The sequence below is a fragment of the Nicotiana sylvestris genome, chromosome 6 (assembly GCF_000393655.2).
Source record: "Nicotiana sylvestris chromosome 6, ASM39365v2, whole genome shotgun sequence".
NCBI lineage: Eukaryota > Viridiplantae > Streptophyta > Magnoliopsida > Solanales > Solanaceae > Nicotiana > Nicotiana sylvestris.
The window spans coordinates 210,379,138-210,399,275 of record NC_091062.1 but is presented as its reverse complement, the minus strand read 5'-3'; the positions used below and the strand labels follow the sequence as shown (position 1 = coordinate 210,399,275).

The window sequence follows — 20,138 nt, the reverse complement described above, 5'->3', positions numbered from 1 at the left end:
GCAGTGTTCGCCCGGGGCTAGAAATGTCTAGCGCACAACCGTCAAGGACGATGGATGCAGAGCGTGGTGATTCGTTATGGTCTATTGTAAGGATGTGGGGTTTATATAGCCTTGGGCTCTCCCACCTCAATAGCTAGCTTCTGGGGTGTGGTTCTCCCTGGGTTGTATCAGTTGCCTCCAACTAAGGAGACTGAAGGAAAAAGCTAGAAGGCCAAAATATTTTCAGGAGGCCAAATTTTTTGTTTTCCGTGAACTTCTGCGGAAGGCAAAGCTTAATTTCAATATGCCAACAGTCATTGGAGCTTGTCTATAGACTATAGTACATGACGGCTATTGAGGGTCATAGTCAATCTAATTGCATCATTTGGAAGAGAATTCTCCATTGATTGGAATGGAGTTGACAACAATCATAACAAAACTTGAAGCGCCACGAGTCTTGTTCGAAACGACTATACTGAACATGTAAGAAAATCTGTTCTACAAATTGTAAATTCAACAGCATTCGACTGTTTGGGGCCTGACCTTTTCCACCAAGACCACTATTAATGGTTGGCCTAATTCTATGAACCAAATATGCGTGTCTTAAAAATAAACGCGCAATGAATAAAGCCTATATCAACATCTGCATTCTCAGCCTTTCTTCACAGCGAGCTAGCAGAAACATGAATAGGTGAAGTGGTTCTTTTTTGTGACATAATGAGATATGTAATCTGTTAAAGCAGCAGAAGAGCCAGGAATATCAGCTGGAACAAGTATCTGTGTCTTTCCAGAAGCGATTCTCTTACCAGCCACATTGGCATAAAAAAGGCCTGAGATGGCTGGTACGAAAACATCACTCTCAGAACACATGTAAAAGTCGATTACTTTCTCCAGTTCAGTAGACTCCGAGTCAAGAAACTTTGCCTTTTTGTCAATGGGCATTATGCTTTCCTGCAGTTGTGTTTTCGGAGGAGTAAGCAAAACAAATATTAAACGAACACATAGAAATACATGGAGGCATATAGATTCTTTTACTTCCTAAATGCAAGATCCATATATAGAACGAACACAGTGAAACAGTAAATACAATAGGAAAGAAACCGGACCTTTGTATACGTTTTAGGAAAGAGATCCTTCAATGCATCAAGGCTGCTATCCCACCTTGATTGAGTCAGATATAGAGTCGTATCCTTGTTGAAACCAACTTTGCTCAAGAACACGCCTATCTCCTCTGGACCATAGCAGCTCTTTGATTTAAGAGCACTGTTTCCTTGGCAACTCTTTTTTCCTAATATATCAACTCTCAGATCCACTGCAATGAACTGTCCTTTTGACTTTGCGCTCAAAGTTCTTAAGCGCTCCACCATGGACTCAACTACTTCATTAACTTCTGGTTGAAGCTCTAGAGTTCCAAACATCGCCATACATGCAATTGAGTCAATACTGCTCTTCTCTTTCATTTTTTTCATATTTACTGAAGGAAAGTATGTTGTCAGCCTTATGTTCCCCTTAGATGTGAAAACTGGCTCAATGTTTTCAGCAATATAATCTTCAGAAACTCTATTTGGAACCTTCACCACAGCAAGATTTCTTGCTGAGACTTCAGTAGGCTGAGTTGTTGCTACTTTGACAACCCCATCGAGGCTTCTCACAAAGTGTTCAACATCATAGATGTCATCAAAGTTCCTGAATGTCACAAAAACCCTTTATGAATCTTCAAACTTTTGGTGACTATAAAGTGTGGACCTGGATGATACGAGAACTAGAAAACGATGAAATCCACAGTGACCAGTAATACTGAAAGCCCTAGGTTTCGACAGAGCTTTTCAAAGAATACATCAAGTAACCTCTATAACTGTCAAAAGAAATACGCAATAAATTCCTTAGCTAATTCTTATTTGAAACAAGCACTAGAACTCTCAAGACTGACAAGATAGGGGAAACAGCATTGAGAACACTGACCTCTTATCCCCAGGTTTGCTTCCCCTGATGTCTGGGATTACAAGAGTTGCACGGAGATATCTTGCTACTATCACTGCATCGGCAATCTGCATATGCCAGTTGCCACAGAGAACAGACAATAGAAGAGAAGACAAACATAGAAGCAAGTCAGCAACTCAGTTTAAGCCTTAATTCATCCTGTAAACATCATAAGAATCTGCACTTTGCTGACAGCATAAACAAGGCAAAATAGATGATGTAATATAAGAACGTGCAAGATTAATGTTTGATTCCTCCATGTTAATAGAGCAATCACCATGAAACAAACAATACAGCAATATCAAGTAGCGGCTTAGAGTTCAATTCCTATCCCATCCAACCCCTATCCACTGCACGGTTGGCATAAACAAATGTAATTGAAGACAGAAACTGTAGTCACTGTGATAAACCACATCTCAACCAAGAAGAATAAACATCAAATATGGATAAAAGATACCCATTAAAGTAACTATGCTGCTTAGCACTCCTACATAGCAGAAACAGCTGTAATTCACATGACCCAATGGAAATATTTGTATGTTCTAAAAGCTGGAGTCTAGGCACCTTATGCGTATGATGAATATGACCATATCAGAAGCAAACAGACCAACTAAAAACCCATGAATAAAGACAAAAAAAGTCTCAAGTGCAAAAGTATACAAAAAAAAGAAAGAAAATGGATGTTCCATGTGATATTCTCCACTTTAATAGCTAGTTACACCTCATATACTATAGCTTTATAAGGTTTTCGCAAAAACATGAAACCAACATTATCGTGCTGCTTTTACAGTTTCCAACACTTAATTGAGTAGGAGCTAGAATGGTTCCTCCATTACTGGTAAGGCTACTATTAAACATCTCTGCGGATCATCTTAAACATTAGTAAATTCTGTACATCCAATAACATCAAAAGCAAATTTGTAGATACCATCTGCAGCAAACAAATGCTTGTCTATAAGATAGAACCACCTACATACTGCTGTTTAATTTGAAAAACTCAAGATGTAACCCTAGTAAGATACCTGAGAGACATGATATTCAGGACCATTAGTGAGTGAAAAGGTAACAAACCCTTGCGATTGGTCAGCTTCTTCTGTTAGAAAAATCATAGAATAATCAATATAAGAAAAATGCTTGAAAGAAATCAAAGATAGTAAAAAAAACAAGGACAGCCGGGTGCACAAAGCATCTCGCGTTCACGGAAGGGCTACACCCAAGGGGTATGATGTAGACAGCCTACCATAATGCAAACAATTTTACCGTTGCTACAAGGCTCCCCTTCAAATTAAGGATACTAAAAGATAACCTTAAAAACTCAAAAGGTTATTAAATCACTCACGAACAACTGGTTTAGTCCAACAAGACTTTAACGATTCGCCATCGTGTATCCAAGGGCCATTTCCAAGGCTCTGCTTACTCGTAGTATGTATTGATGTATCAGAATCCACCTTTATTGAGAGCAAAAGAATTTTAAAAAATCAGAAATGTTTGAAAAATAAAATCAAACAACTAACAAAGAATATCACACAATCGAATGTTGACATTATATCATTATGGACCCTGTTTAATCTGTTCACACTTTTTTTGGGCGTAATCTTATAGAATCTTTAAATGCAAATTTAGAGCAATTTAAATCTTTTTAACTAAAGCTAAGCCAAAAAAGACGGGATCTTTAGTAAAAAAACACTATGAATACTTCTTAATAATGACCGTGAAAGTTTGCTGCAACTGCCAAAGCTGGAAACTGGTTACAGTCTGATGTTGATAGAAAATACTAGAAAATGATTTGACATTAAAACAAGTTAATTACAGCAAATGAAAAAAAAAATTGCAGTAGTAAAAAAGTGTTAAAGAAATTACAGGAAGAGAATCAAAATGGTCATTCTTGATCATATTGCCAAGCATTACGAACATAGTTACTGTAAGTACACCAGCCACCATTTGTCTCGGATCCACCCCCATCTTTTCACTAGATCCAAATCCTCTTTTACTCTTCCCCTTGAAATTCCAAAAGTACAAAAAAAAAAAAAAAAAAAAAAATCAACAGCCAAATTTTTCACACTCTGTTTCTGGATTAAAAATGCAAGAACTGAAAAGTACACAGTGTGAGGGGCTGCGATTGCTACTTACAGTGGAATTTGATGAGAATTGCGGGGTTTTTTTTTTTTAATGTATATAATGAATTCTTTTACAAGCAAAATATCCGGCGGGATAAAGTCATTAATTTTGGTAATAAAGTACAATTAGCAGCAATTGTAGAATGTAGTACTACTACTAAATATCATAGTAGTGTTGTATTCCCTCCGTTCCATTTATTTGAATCTGTTTGACTGGACACGGATTTTAAGAAAAATAAAATATTTTGAAATTTATGATATTAAACAAGTCAAGAAGGGGCCTAGAGTATTTGGGTGGCTATAAAAGCTTCTTATCAAGGGTAGAATTGTAAGTTTAAGCTAAATTGTTTTCAAATTTATAAAAGGGTCATTCTTTTTGGAACAGACAAAAAAAAAATAGTTTCACATAAATTGAAATGGATGGAGTATTAGTTACTCACTCCGTTCAATGTGAACATGTTTGATTGAGCACGAAGTTTAAAAAAAATATAGACTTTTGAAATTTGTGATACTAAATAAGTCAAAAATGGATCCAGAGTATATGTATTATTATAAAAGCTGTTAAATATATAATTGAAAGTTTAAACTAAATTGATTCCAAATTAAGAAGAAATCAATTTTTTTAGAACGGACAAAAAAGAAAATAGGTTAGGCCAAGTACGGAATTAAGTCAATACAGGGACAGAGTGGCTCTTACACATTTTTATTTTTAATTTTTTATGCCACCGACACTTCTTTTTAAAAGGATTTAGCGCCTAAACCCAACGCCTTTATCCTCCCCAATTTTCCTTTTTTTTTTCAAGGTTCTTTTTCTTTTTATGCCTTTTTACAAATTTTTGAGCATATATTATGTAAATGGAATAAAAAAGAAAATCAGTATGGTCATCACGATGTATTGAGGACTTCGACCCCAAAATGGGCCCCATCTGATCATAAAAGTATAATTTTGTTTCAACTTTCCTATTATTTTGTTATTGCCTTTCTTGGACAGGTAATTTTGTTAAGCTTTTAAATATTTAATTATAATGGCCGTGATTTTTAGTGTTTTTATTTTTATTTTTAAGTGTACACTTTATTTTATTTATTAAATAATAATATTTAAATTTATATAAGTATTGCATCCAGTTGCTTTTGTAATTTAAGTTTGTCTATTACTGTAGTGTCTAAATTTCTACACATTATTATTACTTAAGTTAATACATATGTTTTCTAAATTTATCATTTAAATATATAAATTATATAATTTAATGTAAACACCAAGCCTGAATTATATTTTATTAGACTAATTTTAGGAAATGCATGATGCATGTGTACCCTATATCAAAAAATATAATTTTTAGAAATTATAACAATATTTATTGAACAATGTGTTTAAGTTATAAAAGAAAATTTATAAAATATATGCTCTTTAAAATGACAAATATTGATTTTATTTAGTCAATAAAATAATTGATGACCTAGCTAAGCATGAAAATAATCTAGTTAGTTTTAAAAGCTCGGTGATTTATCATGTATCCCCTTCATTTATTTTAACTTCGTACAAAAATAATAATTTGGATACTATATATTCTAGACATGTCAACAAAAAATATTTTAAAAAATTTGTGACAGATAAATTATGTATCTAAAATATCGATAAGTAAAATTAGATCATGAATTAGCGATAGATTATTAAAAAATTATGGTATTATCTATGAGACGAATTTTGTAGCTAATTCTTATTTTTCCTGAATTCAAATTTTGTAATAAACTTTATTAATTAAATATTAGTTTCTTTTTAGCAGAAAAAACAAAAATCCTTTTCATCTACTTAACGGAAATATGCATTATAGTAATTTAGGTATTGCCTTGAAAACAATGTTTTAATACAGTATTTGTTGAAAAAATGTGTTCTTTTCTTAGTGATTTTTGATAGTATAAAGCCAAAATTTCTTGGAAACACAAAGTAAAAATTCATACTAAACTTTTAATATTAAATATTGATTTTTCTAATATTTAAAACATTAAATTCTTAATCGATTGCAAGGTCTTATATATTAGTTATAATATATTCGTAATGTCATTAACAAAATATAAAGAAGAATAGAGATTTTATTTTGATCTCCTTGCGACAATCTTCTAAATTATCATCATCTCCTAATCAATACAACCATTAAAAAGTTACATCAAAATTGTCAATATTAAATTATATATAAAATAAGAAGAAAAGAAAGTAATTAAAAATTGGTTAGTTTAAAAAAAAATAAAAAAAAATATAGTTGTTATAAATAGAATTTTATTTATGGTGAATGTCTAAATTTAGAGAGATTCTAGGATTCATTACTTGGTAGCTAAGTCACCATCTCCCTATAAATAGAGCGTTCTATTCCATTGTAATTCATCATATATCAATAAGAATTTCCTCTCTCTCTCTACTTTGCTCTACAATACTTTTCTTCTTCTTTTATTGTTCATAACACATTATCAGCACGAGACTCTAACCAATTGAGTAAAGCTTTGGGATTGGGCATAATGATTGCCAATTGTTCCATGAACTTTCTTCAGGAATAAATTATGGATTTAAGGTAAGTATTTTACCTTATTTTTTTCTTTTAAATTTTTGAATTTTATAATTTGATTTTATATACAAGAAAAGACAAGAAAGTTTGATTATAACTCTAATAGAGTTTGAAAGAAATTATAACCACCCAAAGTGGTTAAATTTCTATGCCTTGCCATGATCAAATTCATGTATGATTGTGGCAAAGAATTGAAAACTCGTCCCATAGAATTTGCCTCATTCTCATTCCCTTAAGAGAATGTGATAGCAGTATGTGCTAAGTCTGAAAGAAAACAAAATTATTACTATGAATATATCAATGGATGTGGACATGGCAATAGACGAAATTATAATCGTCATCATTGTAGTAATGAGAACAATAAGGATTCTCAAAATAATCCTTCACTTTGTGAAAGTAATATTTGTCATCGATTTGACATGAGATTTTGTAAAGCACATATAGATGATTATGGTTCATTCACGATGTGAATGTGACAACATGTGATTTATTAATACATATTCATCCTTGAAAGAATATGAGTGTGCTAGTGGTATATACCACACTCACCTCTAGAAGGAGGTTTGAGAGCAAATAAGAAAATAATGTCATTATTATGGCATAAATGATCATTGGTCACGTACTTATTGTACGCCAAAATATTTTAGCAATGTGATTATTAAAAGACAACGGTAATGCAAGAAACGGATCTTGCATATAATTTTGACCATAACCATAATGGTATAGCTCTCTCTTTAAAAGAGATATTCACCATATGGATATTGATGAATATGTGGTACTACAAAATTAATTGAGAACTCTGCAAGACCCAATTATACTATTTTGGAGAAACAAAATTAATTACCAATAAGGTATTGTGTTGTCAAAAGTCTCAAAGAAACTTATTCAATTTCCAAAGCGGTTGGTTATATTGAGATTATAAATAAAGGAAAGATTTGATATCTTCTATTAATACAACTTGTAGCGGGGTAATATGTATGTGAAAAGTTACCCGCTTATTCTTCAGTTTGTACTACACAAATAAAAGAATACCACAATAAACTGAATGTTATTGGTATAAAACCCATATCATAATAAACTCCAAAAAACTTGGAGTTTATTGATAATTGCACACGTCATGGTGTAAACTTGAACTTTATCAATATTGATAATTTATTCAGTTGGCATAACTGGTTTAACCATGTTAATTTAAGTATGATGTGCAAAAATAAAAGAGAATTCACATGGGTAAATATTAAAGAACTAGAAAGTTCTTTATGAATTTTCTTATGGTGTTTGTTCTCATTAATTAATAGTCCAACTAAAATTGGGATTGAATCTCATGAATACTAGAAATATCAAAGGTGAATATGGCCCCATTTACCTTCCATGTATACCACATAAGATGCATCTATGAGATGGTTACATGTGCGATTATTATTAACCCGCAACCTGGTGTTTGCGAGGTAACTTGCTCAATAATTTAATTTAGAGCATAATTTTCAGATTTTCTATTCAAGAAAGTTTATCTTGATAAGTTGGTTTACATCACAACTGATTTAACAAAATATTTTATTGAGTGCCTCCACCTAGTAGTTAAATTATTGTTGATGAGAACAAAGTAATATATATTAGTTTGGTATAAGTTATATATGAAAGTATATTACATTCTTCCCTCACAAGTGGTTCAGGGTCAGGAACCAAATAATTCCATCTTATTATTATTGACGTACAGTGTATATTTTGATTAAGACCATAACACACAAAGGTGGGTTTTCAAAGTTAAGAAAGCAAGTTAGTTTTCCTAACATGAGAGGGAGACATGATAAATAGTTGAGAAAAAGTTACGTGGAATGAATTATCATTTGTACATCTAGATCCTCGAATAAGATAATATGAACCTTAAGTTCATAAAAAAGATAATTCATCTGCAATATATTGCAAAGCATGCCAGACGCATTTGTTGACCCAAAGAAAGTAACTATATTCTCAGTGCAAATGCTCTTATTAAGTCCTAGAAGGACAAAGTCTAAGGTACGCTTAAAACATATAGATAAATCGGTTTCAAATAAAACTTCTCGATAAAGAAGATGAGCAAATGATCATAATAAGGAGGCAAGTGATCTAGAAGATCACATGACATAACACTTCATAAAATCTCATGAGAGATTCAGGTACCTGAATATATGAATGAAGAGATCTCTATGTTATGTCTTTATGAAAAAATGTTGGAATCGATATAAAATGTTCATCGACGACATCTATGATAGCACGAAATATAGATGAGGATCTTAAGTTTGTCGCCTACAGACACAAAAATATTGACCAAATAGACGATACACAATTCAAATAGAATTGGTTTAATATGAAAGACATATAGTTTAAATACTTGAAAGTATAAAGTCAATGGTGTGTGCAATCACTTTTATTTATCTTATATGTCTAGCATGACATGAAAATTTGATATGCATCTAAAGCCTATTATATGGCTTATATGACTTAACTTATATGATAATCCCTGAAGGATTTAAATTGCTTAAAGCATATACAATTTTTGATCTTGAAGTACCACATCCTCAATGCAATTTATGCACAAATGTATCTTGCATAACTATAAGCATGATAATGTGATAGCGAGAATACCTCTATGGAGATATTGAAGAGTCATTCCACGATATTTATGAAGACATTATATATCTATCCCGAATGATGATTTCAATGTGCAAAATATTCATTCAAGTTAATATGGTGGATTTATTTATCAAATCTCTACCAACGATCTTTTGAAGATGGTGCACAAGATTGGATGTGAAGGCCCAAGGATGTGAATTGATGCTCTCACCATGTGGAGTTAATGCGTGTTGCACTCTTTTTCCCTTACAAAGTTTTGTCCCACTGGGTTTTCCTTGCAAGGTTTTTAACGAGGCAACCAAAAGGTGTATTGTTAGATATGTGTACTCTTTTTCTTTTACTAGAATTTTTTTCCCATTGGGTTTTATTTTGGTTAAGGTTTTAATGAGGCACGTTATCTGTTGAATACACATTCAAGGGGGAGTGTTATAAATAGAATTTTATTTATGGTGAATGTCTATATTTAGAGAGATTCTAGGGTTTATTACTTGGTGACTAAGTCACCCTCTCCCTATAAATAGAGAGTTCTACTCCACTGTAATTTATCCCATATTAATAAGAATTCTATCTCTTTACTTTGCTCTGCAATACTCTTCTTCTTTTATTATTTTATAACAGTAACTATGATATTCGAGTGGACTAATATTCTAGTGAAGACTTTTTCGACTTTTCAAGACCATGCTACCTTTTTTCTTATTCTTGGAGAAGTTATGTAGGAAAAGAAAAAGTAGTACCCCTAAATATTAGGCATACTAACAAAAACTTACAGGAATCATGGAAATCTAAACTACATTAAGTATATTACTCCTATGTCTTTTTAAAAACATTCGACTTATATTCAAATAAGGAAAAATACATATCTATATAGTAAAATTCTACACCATATTAAATTCTTAAATATTAAGAATTATTACATAGTTTAAATAAGGAAAGGTAATTATTAATTTAAAAGTTTTAAATATTAAAATAATAATTAAATGACAATTTCATTCAGTGTGAACTCTATTTTTAAAGGATAAAAAAGGCAAACGACATTTCACTAAAGACCTTCGTGCTTTTAATATAATAATATAAAAGAATAAATATAAATAGATATAGATTGACAAGCTTTCTTTGTAATTTTAAAAACATTGTATATAAAAGAAAATAAAAGAGGTATTGAGGGCTGGTGATGGGGCGAAACAAGGCAAAGGTTGTTGAGTGTGGGGGAGGGGATGAGTGAATGACAAGAAAACAGGATGCTTCTTAGTTCTTACAATTGGCTGCTTCAAGGTGTCAGCGGAAACCTGCCTCCACACTTAAACCTTACAAAAAACAAAAACCATACCGTCAAATCTTTCTATAATAATTTCATTTGTTTCGAATATTTTTAGATATTATATTTAAGTGTTGTTATAAAGAACATACTATATTATAATTAGGAGTGTACATAAGTCGGGTTGGTTCGAATTTTTTAATTACCAAACCAAATCAATTGTTTTGAATTTTTAAATCCATAAACCAAAACCAAACCAATAAAATTCGAATTTTTCAATCGCGATTTTTCTCGGGTTTTTCGGTTTTCTTGGGATTTTCGGATTTTTTTCAGACAAAATCTTCGTAGCATAAAATTTATAATTTGTGCTCTATTATTTCTTAGGTCCTAGTAGGATAAAACTATATAAGATGTTACCCAATAAAATAACATAAAATAATGTAAGATGAGTCATGATTATACTAAAATACTCAACAAATCGCATAAGATAAATATTGTTAATTAATAAGCCATAATAAGAATAAATATAATCTAAAAGTATTAAGTCTTGTTAAAATAAGTACGACTAATAAGTAATAAGTGTTAATTACATGACTAAATAATATTAAAAGTAAGTTATGCATTTTCACTATCTAAACCAATGCAAAACTTAAAAAAAAAATATCCATTACTATTGTCATTCCTAGTATTGAATTGAATTTTTTTTGTTTGTTAGCATTAGTAGTATTGATTTGATTTTGCTTTGGGCTTTATTTGGTACTAACTTTTATGGGCTATAAAACATATTTGACCATTCAAAAGTTCTAAGTTCAAGCTTGAAATAATACATTAAAAGAGAGAACTATTAAAGAGTTTAAAAACTATTTATAAATTACATTACAATAATTATTTTTATGTATAAAATATTTTTAAAACTTGTACACATATAATGTCGGGTTGGTTTGGTTTCGTTTTGACTTTTTCAGTTAAAACCAAACCAAACAGTTGGTTTTTTTTTTCTTCTAACACCAAACCAAATCAAACCAACTCATAGTCAGATTTTTTTTCTCGGTTTGACTCGGATTATCGATTTCCTTTGTACACCCCTAATTATAACATAACACAAAAATTGGTTCCAAAAAAGCTTGACTTTTATAGTAAATTGTTGTTATATTGGGATGCTGTTATAGAGAGTTTTGACTGTATTTATATAGATATTCGTGGATCTCAATTAAACTCGAATTCACGTTAAAAAAAATAAATCATATTCCTAACAAATCTAAGACTTGAAATGTAAATGCGTATGACATTTTGGCCTTGCCTGCCGTTGCCTTTCGGCCCTTTTGGGATATGACTCTCTTCCTCTTTTGGGATATTTGTTCTTCCAATTATGGTGAAAAATCTTTCTTAAAAGGGTTACTTGAAGTCTTTTCCTTTCCTTAACCTTACCCGTTCGATTATTTTTCCAAAATCAATAAAATCCACCTCAAATTATGAGAATGATATTTTTCCAACACTAGTATATCCAACTATAATTCTTGTTATATACTCCTTTTATTCTACTCCACTTTTAGGTATCTTCGGGAGGAATTTAAAAATAGCCAGATTTAGAAGTGGTCATTCGAAAATAGCTACAGTTTCAAAAGTAATCGAAATTTAACCATTTTTCATGTGAAGATAATCTGAACAAAAACACTGTTCAAAATCCGGAAAAATACTTCAGTATAATATACCGGTTCAACATAATATACTGGAGATTGGAGCACTGGTGCTCCATTCTCCAATATATTATACTGGAACTTTTCGCGTGTTGGAGTTCCAACATAATATGCTGGAAGTTCATACACAGGTGCACCAATCTCCAGTATATTATGCTGGAACTTTCCGTGTTGCAGCAAAATAGTGGCTATTTTTCAATGACTTGGCAAACACTGGCTATTTTTGAATAACCAGTCCAAAAACTGACTAACCCGTTTTACGGTATCTTCCCTTCTTTCGTTTTCTTCTCTTTAAAATGTAAAAGCGAGTTTTCTCGTTGTATTTCCTACATTAAAACTACTAGGACTGTTAATTGTAAGAGCACGATATTTTTAGAAAGAATAGATACAAAAAAAGTTTTTTTTTTGGTTATGAACACTCTAGACTACCTACTCTACTACCCTAATACTCGACCTCTATATGACCCTTGATAGGAAGGTTCATAACAGACAATAGTATTGACACACAATCTTACTTTCTGTTGGTAGTAGATTTTATGACTAACCGTTGTTTTCTTCCATTGTTGATCATCATATTATCTTGTTGTCTTTTATTCTATTTTTATATGGCTTTTGGTGTTGTCTCTTATCTATATTTTCATTAATGTGGTGCTTTTGCTTTCCTAAGCCGATGGTCTGTTGGAAACATCTCTCTATCCTCACAAGGTAAGGGTAAGGTCTGTGTATGCATTACCTTCCCCAGATCCAACTGTGTGGGATAATATTGGGTATGTTGTTGCTGTAACCTTTAAACTTTTATGTTAGGTGTCGGAACTATCTGAATTCAGTTGAACCTGTTGTACAAAGCTGCACCCGCTTCTGGTCACAGAAACAAACAGACAATAAAAGAGTTGACACAAAAAACAGTACATAACTAGCTTGATTGTGGCTGAGAAGATAAATACTCTTTCACCATCAAGATTTCACTGCATAGCTTCTTAGGCACTTGTTGCAATGCTTTTCCTTCTTGCCAGGCTTGCCCTACCATCACTCCTGGTCCCACATGGCGTATGTATATGACGATCTCATCGTTAAAGGGCCATGGATGCTCAGCTGAGATGTTAAAACACCTTAATTAGGTAAGTCATTCAACTGCACTAAAAGAAACAATAGAGAAAACTCGCCTACACTATATCATTGCCAAGGAAGAGGATCCATGACGATTGACGTGGTATTTCTTTACTAGCAATGTTTATAATATCAACCTAATCGAGAAATAAATCTACAAGCATTGCCTAAGTCCTTCCCCTCTCCTCCCCAAACCAAACCTTTTATTTTCTATGGAATTGGAAGAGAAACAGTAGAGTTAGTAGATTTGGCAGCTGAGAGTCAGACATGACTTCAAAAGCAAGAGGAGCATTTAAAGGTGACTAAAGAATGACCTAAGAAGAAACTTCATGCATAACATTTTTTATTTGTACAATTGGTGCCATACAGAACATAGTGGGCTCTCATAGTGTCCATAAAATTTTCCCTGTGAACCGGCTAGAGAAGGTTTTGAGCTAGTCAACTTGGCAATAGAAAGGAAAATGAAAATGGAAATCCAAACAACTATAAGACCAAAAATGGTATTTCAAGACATGTAAAGCAGTACAGAAACAATTGTTCAAGAGTGGTTAGGGTAGATAGGTCACTAAAGTGTAAGAAAATAACTACAAAGCGCAAACTGCATATGGGAAATACGAGATTTGCGCAAGGAGCTCTTTATCCCTGTTTAACAAGATGTCTGATGCAATAACTCTCACCTGGCTTAGGGAAACCACGAGGAAAATCAGGGAGATCCAAGATTCCATCTTTGAATTCATATGCTAAATCACAAGGCTGTTCTGTTGACATCACTTCTTTGAGTTCACTAACCGTAAAGTACAGAGGATAAAATGAATTTGAGAGCCCAGAGAAAACTGATTCGCCTGCATAATGTGGATGATTGGTTAGGAAAATGTAGACAAGCAATTGATTGAGCAGTAAGCATATCATAAGTTAATCAGTGTTAAGTGAGGAACCTAACAAGCTGCTTAACATATTTTGCCTGATTCTTAGATATTGTTCCCGACCATTATTAGACATATATCATATATCTGATATTGCTGTCTTTGTAATAATAAAAAAGCAATATTTCCAAGGTTGCATAATACTCATTATAGATGGACAAGTAACAAACTGCAACAGGATTGAAACAAACAACTATCTTCTTCAGATATTTTTTTTTTAAAAGAAAAAGTTGACATAATGTGTTGGCATATAGCTGAAGATAGCTCTTAATGAACTTACTAATGAGTCGCCCGTATGTCCTCCCATCACCAGTGCGAAATACAACCTGGCATAAAAATTAGTTAAAGAATTCACTTAGTAGCACCAAATTACCAGAGTTGAATGCCTCTGAAAATTGGTCAAATAGACACCAGTTAAGGGGTATAACCTTTTTGAAGAAGTTTAACCAGGCAATCTGCAGTGGCCCTGTTCATATTTGAAGTATCTTAATCATTATCTGAATATTGAATTGAAAACAACAGAAACACTGGCATGTTACTAACAGCTGGTGGAATACATGTCACGTAAGAAAAGCAGGACAGGCTGCCCCTAAGGACCTAAAGATCATATGGCACAACCATCAAACTTTCCCTCCATGACTACCCTACCTCACCCACAATCAAACATGCATACAGATGAGTATGAATTAACATCAAACTCCTTCTGAGTATGGTGATTTTAAAATCCAGTATCATCTAAATTTCTCGTCTAATTTGCTTGAAATTTCAGATGCTAAGGGCAAAATAGAATAAAGATCAGACCACCAATCTTAGCTAAACTTGGCCAATTTTTTTATCATAGTCCAGTACTATTAGAAGCATAAATCAGAAAATAGAACAATTTGGATCATGAAATGACAAAAATCAAGATGACTAACCTCCACTCGTCCGGCACTTCCAAATTTCAGCAACTGTTTCAGTATCTCCGATTGCTAGCAAGCTAGATGCACTTTTCTGTACCAGCTTCGAATTATTGTATCGTGTGCCAGCAATCTCCCAAGCTTGTGATATCAACCTGCTTGAAGTTCAACTAAAAATATCAGAAATTGTAACACTATCAATTGTGTGATACGCTATGTTGCATAAGCTGACTGCACATAGAATGGTTTCTTTTTTATTTTAAAAAAGATACAAATTGCTTAAAATTTGAGAAGTAATGATACGTGACGAACATAGCAAGCTTTCTTGGTGGGGAGGGGGGAGATAATCATGCTTTGTCTTATAGCCATAGATCCTACCCTCAGTTTAAGCAATTATACTCTGAGACTCTGCAAGCTAATAAAATTTATACAAGCAAGTTTTTGTCGCAAATTTATAATAGCTCATGCCTCATAGATAACAAAGCAAAAGGACGGTCTGAGGGTTTAAGATAGCTGACGATGTAGGGGGACAACTATCCTAAGATGTCTAACAACCATGAATGCATCACAGAGAAAATCTTCCAATTTCTACAAACATTTACTTCCTATACTCAAGTGTTCCAAGAATAAAGTTTCTTTTGTTGAACAATTCAAATTCATTTTAACTAACTTAAATTTAAACAGAATGTAATTTTCCTTAATACACTGGTTTCTCACCTAATTTAACATTATCATCTGCTCTAACCAATTCTATCGGAAACAGCCTCTTTACCTTCACAAGGTATGGGTAAGGTCTGCGTACCCACTACCCTCCCCAAATCCCGCTTGTGGGATTATACTGGGTTTTTTGTTGTTGTTGTTATTGTTGTTGTTGTTGTTGTTGTTGTTATCGACTCTCACCAATATAGTACAGGTAAATAAAGTCAAATTATCCTATTAAGCTACATCCTCACTCAAACACATCATAAAGGGTCATATAGTTGAGTGTTCTCTGCTTCATAAAGCACAAGTCATAATAGCAAGGGTTTGAAAGGAGACGAAGTAACAGACAAACCTTGGGTTAAGCAAGGACAATAGCCTGTGCCGCCTTTCCTCGGGAATATCCCCAATTTTCTTCCTAACCACAACAACACACAATAATGAGAATGCTGAGAGTAAAAAAACATTCGCGACTACAGTAGACCTTACTTTTCCCCGAGAAGAATCTTATTGTTTAATAACTCAAAGTAAAAAATATTACAGCATGAACAAGCGCATACAGTAGACAAAAATGACAAGCAGAGAGCAAAATACTCTTTCTATTTAGGCCCTTTTGTGAATTGAACGGTAATGCATCAAATTTACTATATCGAAACAAGTGAGTAATATGGATTTACCAAAGATAAGAAGCGGGATTATAAGAAGCAGGGTCTAAAGGAATAAGCTCTTTGGGAGGGTCAAGGAAGGTGACAACATCCTGTTCGTCCAAGTAGACTATCTTGCCACTCGATAAAACTTGGTAGGGTTTTTCATCCCACGGTGAGGATGAGCAGGAGAATGAAGACGATGACGAAGAAGATGTTGAACTTGCTCGTGTAGCGCTGTGGTTTGCCGGACGCGATATTGACATAGACCTCAAACCGCTGGACGGAAGTGCTGAGCTCAACTTTGTGGAATTGAAATTGATGGCTGGCTGTCGATTTCGACAAATGATTATTTTGGGGGAGAAGCAGATTGATGGCCGGACCACGAGGTTATGGGCGCACGCCCTATCGGGGGCAGCTGCTGCCTGAGGATACTGCATTGTGAAGGCACAGGGTGTAGCCGAGTAAGGGCAACCCTTACCACCATTTTTTTACGCTCAAATGGTGTAAACATCAAAATGGTACAAAGTAATTCCAATCCATTACACTATTTTTTATCCAAAAAATAAAATAAAATATTCACTTTATATTTTTCTTTCTCTTTTATATTATATTATTTTTTTTATAAAACAAATGCATTCTTTTTTTTCATATTATCCCATATAATTCATATTTCTTTCTTATATAACCAGTTAATATAAAATTATTTTATACCTTAATTATTAAATAAATATAAATTATAAGCAAATAATATACATTATACATATTAATATATAATTCAAATAAAAATAAAATCATTGATAAGATATAATTAAATAAATATTACAATGCAGGATGGAAAGTTGCTCGATGCATTGCAGCAGCAGAATGAAAACAATGCAGGAGCAGTAGTAACTTCTTTAATTGCTGGACAACAACAGTTATCTATAAGGGCACCTGTTATCACGATGGAGGACAGAAAGCTATTTGATGCTCTGGTAAGTTCTAAGCCCCTGAATTCTCTAAATACAAATCAAGTTGGTAGCACTAGGCGTAGGGATTGGACTAGCAACCAGGTGAAAGGCACAAAACAAAGTCAAAATAAGGCAACTTTGGTTAACAGAAAAGATGGAAATGGTTTGATGACACAAGAATTTTTACAATACATGCCAGATCCAGTATCTGTGGGTAGAGATATGTACGAGGAAGGAGAAGAAGATGCAGTTTTGAAAGAATGCCGCGCACATGTAGCAAGAAAAGGTGATTTATCTCCTATGCATAGCGGAAAAATAGGAAATCTCATACAAGGAAAAATAGTTGGGACGACAAGGTTAGTGATTTTTTAAATGTTAGGCGACCTCCAATGAGGGTTGCCAAACAAAAGCAGGCTGCCCTAACTACATCAACGAGGTCCAACCATTCAAAAAAGAAATGATGATTTTTTAAAACATTTTGAACACGGTTGAGGAAAACAACAAAGAATTACAAATTGAAGATTTTACAAGTTTGCAAAAGAAGGGACATGAACCAAATTGGTACTTCATTCTATTATACCACTTTATTAGTATTCTCATTTGTAATATCATCATTGAATATTTGGTACTCTCCAGTTCTTATTTTTTACATGCGTGCTAGTAGGTGAGGCCTTTTCTCTGCCTCAATAGGATTAGTAGGGTAAGATTTAGCCCGGTTTGAGTTGCCTTGGTACTATGCATTTGGAAAAATATCCACACGGCTATGAGATTATATGCCATCGTGAGACTTTGCCGGCAGCTACACCATGAATCCTCTACATGAGGCTGCCATCATAAGGCAATGTGAGGCGCAGAGGAGTGATTATATAGCCAAGACATATGAGTAACAATACCGGTGCTATTGTCTCCCTTATTTGTACTGTTCCTAATTGTTGTATTTTTCTTTTCTTTTCTTAATAAAAAATTAGCCCTAGGCGCTTGCCTAGCGGATTGCCAAAAAAAAAAAATCCTTTGCCCTGCATAATCAATATTTTAATGATATTGGTGGATCTGGAAGCAACCTTCGAGAGTACTAGATTATTGTTGTAATTTTCTCATCCCATTATGTTATTTAATGTATTTTCAATTTAATCTATGTGAGTCGCTATTGTATTAAATATTTGTTTTTATGATTATCAATGAACATTATGTTATTTATTAACAACATATCATATTTCAGTTTTATATTTTTCATTTTTTTGATGGTTATATATTTTTATACAATTATAATTTATAATAAAATTAATAAAATATATGAAAATTAATTTATAAAAATTATACACCCAAATTAAAATATAAAATTAATATTATGAAGATTTTACATAAAAACTATAATTAAATATAATATGTTAAATTAAAAGTGTTATATGATAAAAGATAATATTAACTAATGGTGAATAGTAATGGTGTTGATGATTCACACACCAAAATGGTGTTGGGTTGGAGCAAAAAAATACTAAATCGTACACTAAAATAGTGTTTGGTGTCAAAATTGGTATTGGGTTGGAGATGGTCTAAAATCCATTGTATTATAGTTGAAGAAAAATTGAGTTATTATTTTTTGTATATCAAGAAAATTAAATCAATATTTATTTTGAATTTTTTAGTCTAGAGTTGAAACTTACCTATTTTGGAAGACAGTTAAAGCAAGTCATGTTAAGAATTTTGCGTGAAGAAATATTTAAATAAAAGGAACAAATTATGCATAACACAAACAATAAAACTCCCTTGGTTTAAATTATATTTCTTCATTAGTTCGTTTAAAATAATAATATATTTTTAAATTTAAAAATAAGTTAATTTTAAAGTTTCTAATGAGAAACTTACATAGAGGGTGTTTGACTAAGCTTATAAGCTGGTCAAGCTGGCTTATAAGCACTTTTTGGCTTATCTACGCGTTTGATAAAATTAAAAGTACTTATAAGCCAAAAATAAGCCAAAAGTCATAAGTTGGTCTCCCCAACTTATCAAATTTCAGCTTATAAGCACTTTAGGTTTGACCAAAATATTTACTATTCTATCCCTAAAATACTTCTTTTTAAAACAAAACTCTTTGTATACCCAGTTCTTCAACTGCTTATTATTAATTTCAGCACTTTTATCCAAACACGTAACTGCTTATTTTTTAAATCAGCTTCAGCACTTAAAAGTGCTTTTCAGCACCTAATGCTTATCAGCTACTCTAAATCAGCTAAGCCAAACGGGCTCATAGTCGAGATAACCCCATAAAACTTTTATTTTTCAAGCTTTTAAAATTAAAAATTTTAAAATATTTTATTTAAATAAAAATTACGAACAAGGATAAATACAGAGATTAAATATAAATTATTTTTGAAAATAAAAAGATAAATTTGACCCAAATTCTCTAATATCACATTAGTTGGTTATATATTGAATTAGGCCATTTAGGTAGGTACCAGGTACTCATTTTGTCTGTAACTACAAAAAGCAGCGAGAGCGAGAGAGAGAGAGAGAGAGAGAGAGAGAACAGCAGAAAAATGGCTTCAAACGCAGCGGCGCCGTTTTGGAGGTCGGCGGGTATGACTTACATAACATACTCAAACCTATGCGCTAACCTGGTTAGGAACTGCCTTAAAGAGCCTTACAAATCCGAAGCTCTGACCCGTGAGAAGGTCCACTACTCCGTCTCCAAATGGGTCGATGGCAAGCCTCAGAAA

The 20,138-nt window shown here is 32.7% G+C and overlaps 2 protein-coding genes across 2 annotated transcripts; both read right to left on the bottom strand.

Moving 5' to 3' along the window:
* Nucleotides 1-436: 436 nt before the first annotated feature.
* LOC104216916 (protein MANNAN SYNTHESIS-RELATED 1-like) lies at nucleotides 437-4,210 on the bottom strand. Its single transcript, XM_009767052.2, has 7 exons — nucleotides 4,090-4,210; nucleotides 3,820-3,957; nucleotides 3,299-3,407; nucleotides 2,982-3,052; nucleotides 1,942-2,027; nucleotides 1,086-1,665; nucleotides 437-930 (listed from the first exon to the last, which is right to left on the bottom strand). The coding sequence occupies exons 2-7, from the start codon at nucleotides 3,919-3,921 to the stop codon at nucleotides 652-654; spliced, it is 1,227 nt and encodes a 408-aa protein (XP_009765354.1). The 5' UTR covers nucleotides 3,922-3,957; nucleotides 4,090-4,210; the 3' UTR covers nucleotides 437-651.
* Nucleotides 4,211-12,971: 8,761 nt separating this feature from the next.
* Nucleotides 12,972-16,959, bottom strand: LOC104216915 (uncharacterized). The gene is made up of 7 exons (XM_009767051.2): nucleotides 16,502-16,959; nucleotides 16,180-16,242; nucleotides 15,144-15,280; nucleotides 14,655-14,692; nucleotides 14,507-14,552; nucleotides 13,981-14,145; nucleotides 12,972-13,288 (listed from the first exon to the last, which is right to left on the bottom strand). The coding sequence occupies exons 1-7, from the start codon at nucleotides 16,906-16,908 to the stop codon at nucleotides 13,110-13,112; spliced, it is 1,035 nt and encodes a 344-aa protein (XP_009765353.1). The 5' UTR covers nucleotides 16,909-16,959; the 3' UTR covers nucleotides 12,972-13,109.
* Between the last annotated feature and the right edge of the window lie 3,179 nt (nucleotides 16,960-20,138).

Excerpts from the sequence above, each read along its gene's own strand:
- LOC104216916 (XM_009767052.2), bottom strand. The coding sequence starts at position 3,921 with ATGGGGGTGGATCCGAGACAAATGGTGGCTGGTGTACTTACAGTAACT. Across the intron at positions 3,408-3,819 it reads ACCATTTTGATTCTCTTCCT|GTGGATTCTGATACATCAAT; the intron begins GTAATTTCTTTA and ends CTCTCAATAAAG. Across the intron at positions 1,666-1,941 it reads AGCAAACCTGGGGATAAGAG|GAACTTTGATGACATCTATG; the intron begins GTCAGTGTTCTC and ends TGTGACATTCAG.
- LOC104216915 (XM_009767051.2), bottom strand. The coding sequence starts at position 16,908 with ATGCAGTATCCTCAGGCAGCAGCTGCCCCCGATAGGGCGTGCGCCCAT. Across the intron at positions 14,693-15,143 it reads GAAGTGCCGGACGAGTGGAG|GGCCACTGCAGATTGCCTGG; the intron begins GTTAGTCATCTT and ends AAATATGAACAG. Across the intron at positions 14,146-14,506 it reads GACATACGGGCGACTCATTA|GCGAATCAGTTTTCTCTGGG; the intron begins GTAAGTTCATTA and ends CACATTATGCAG.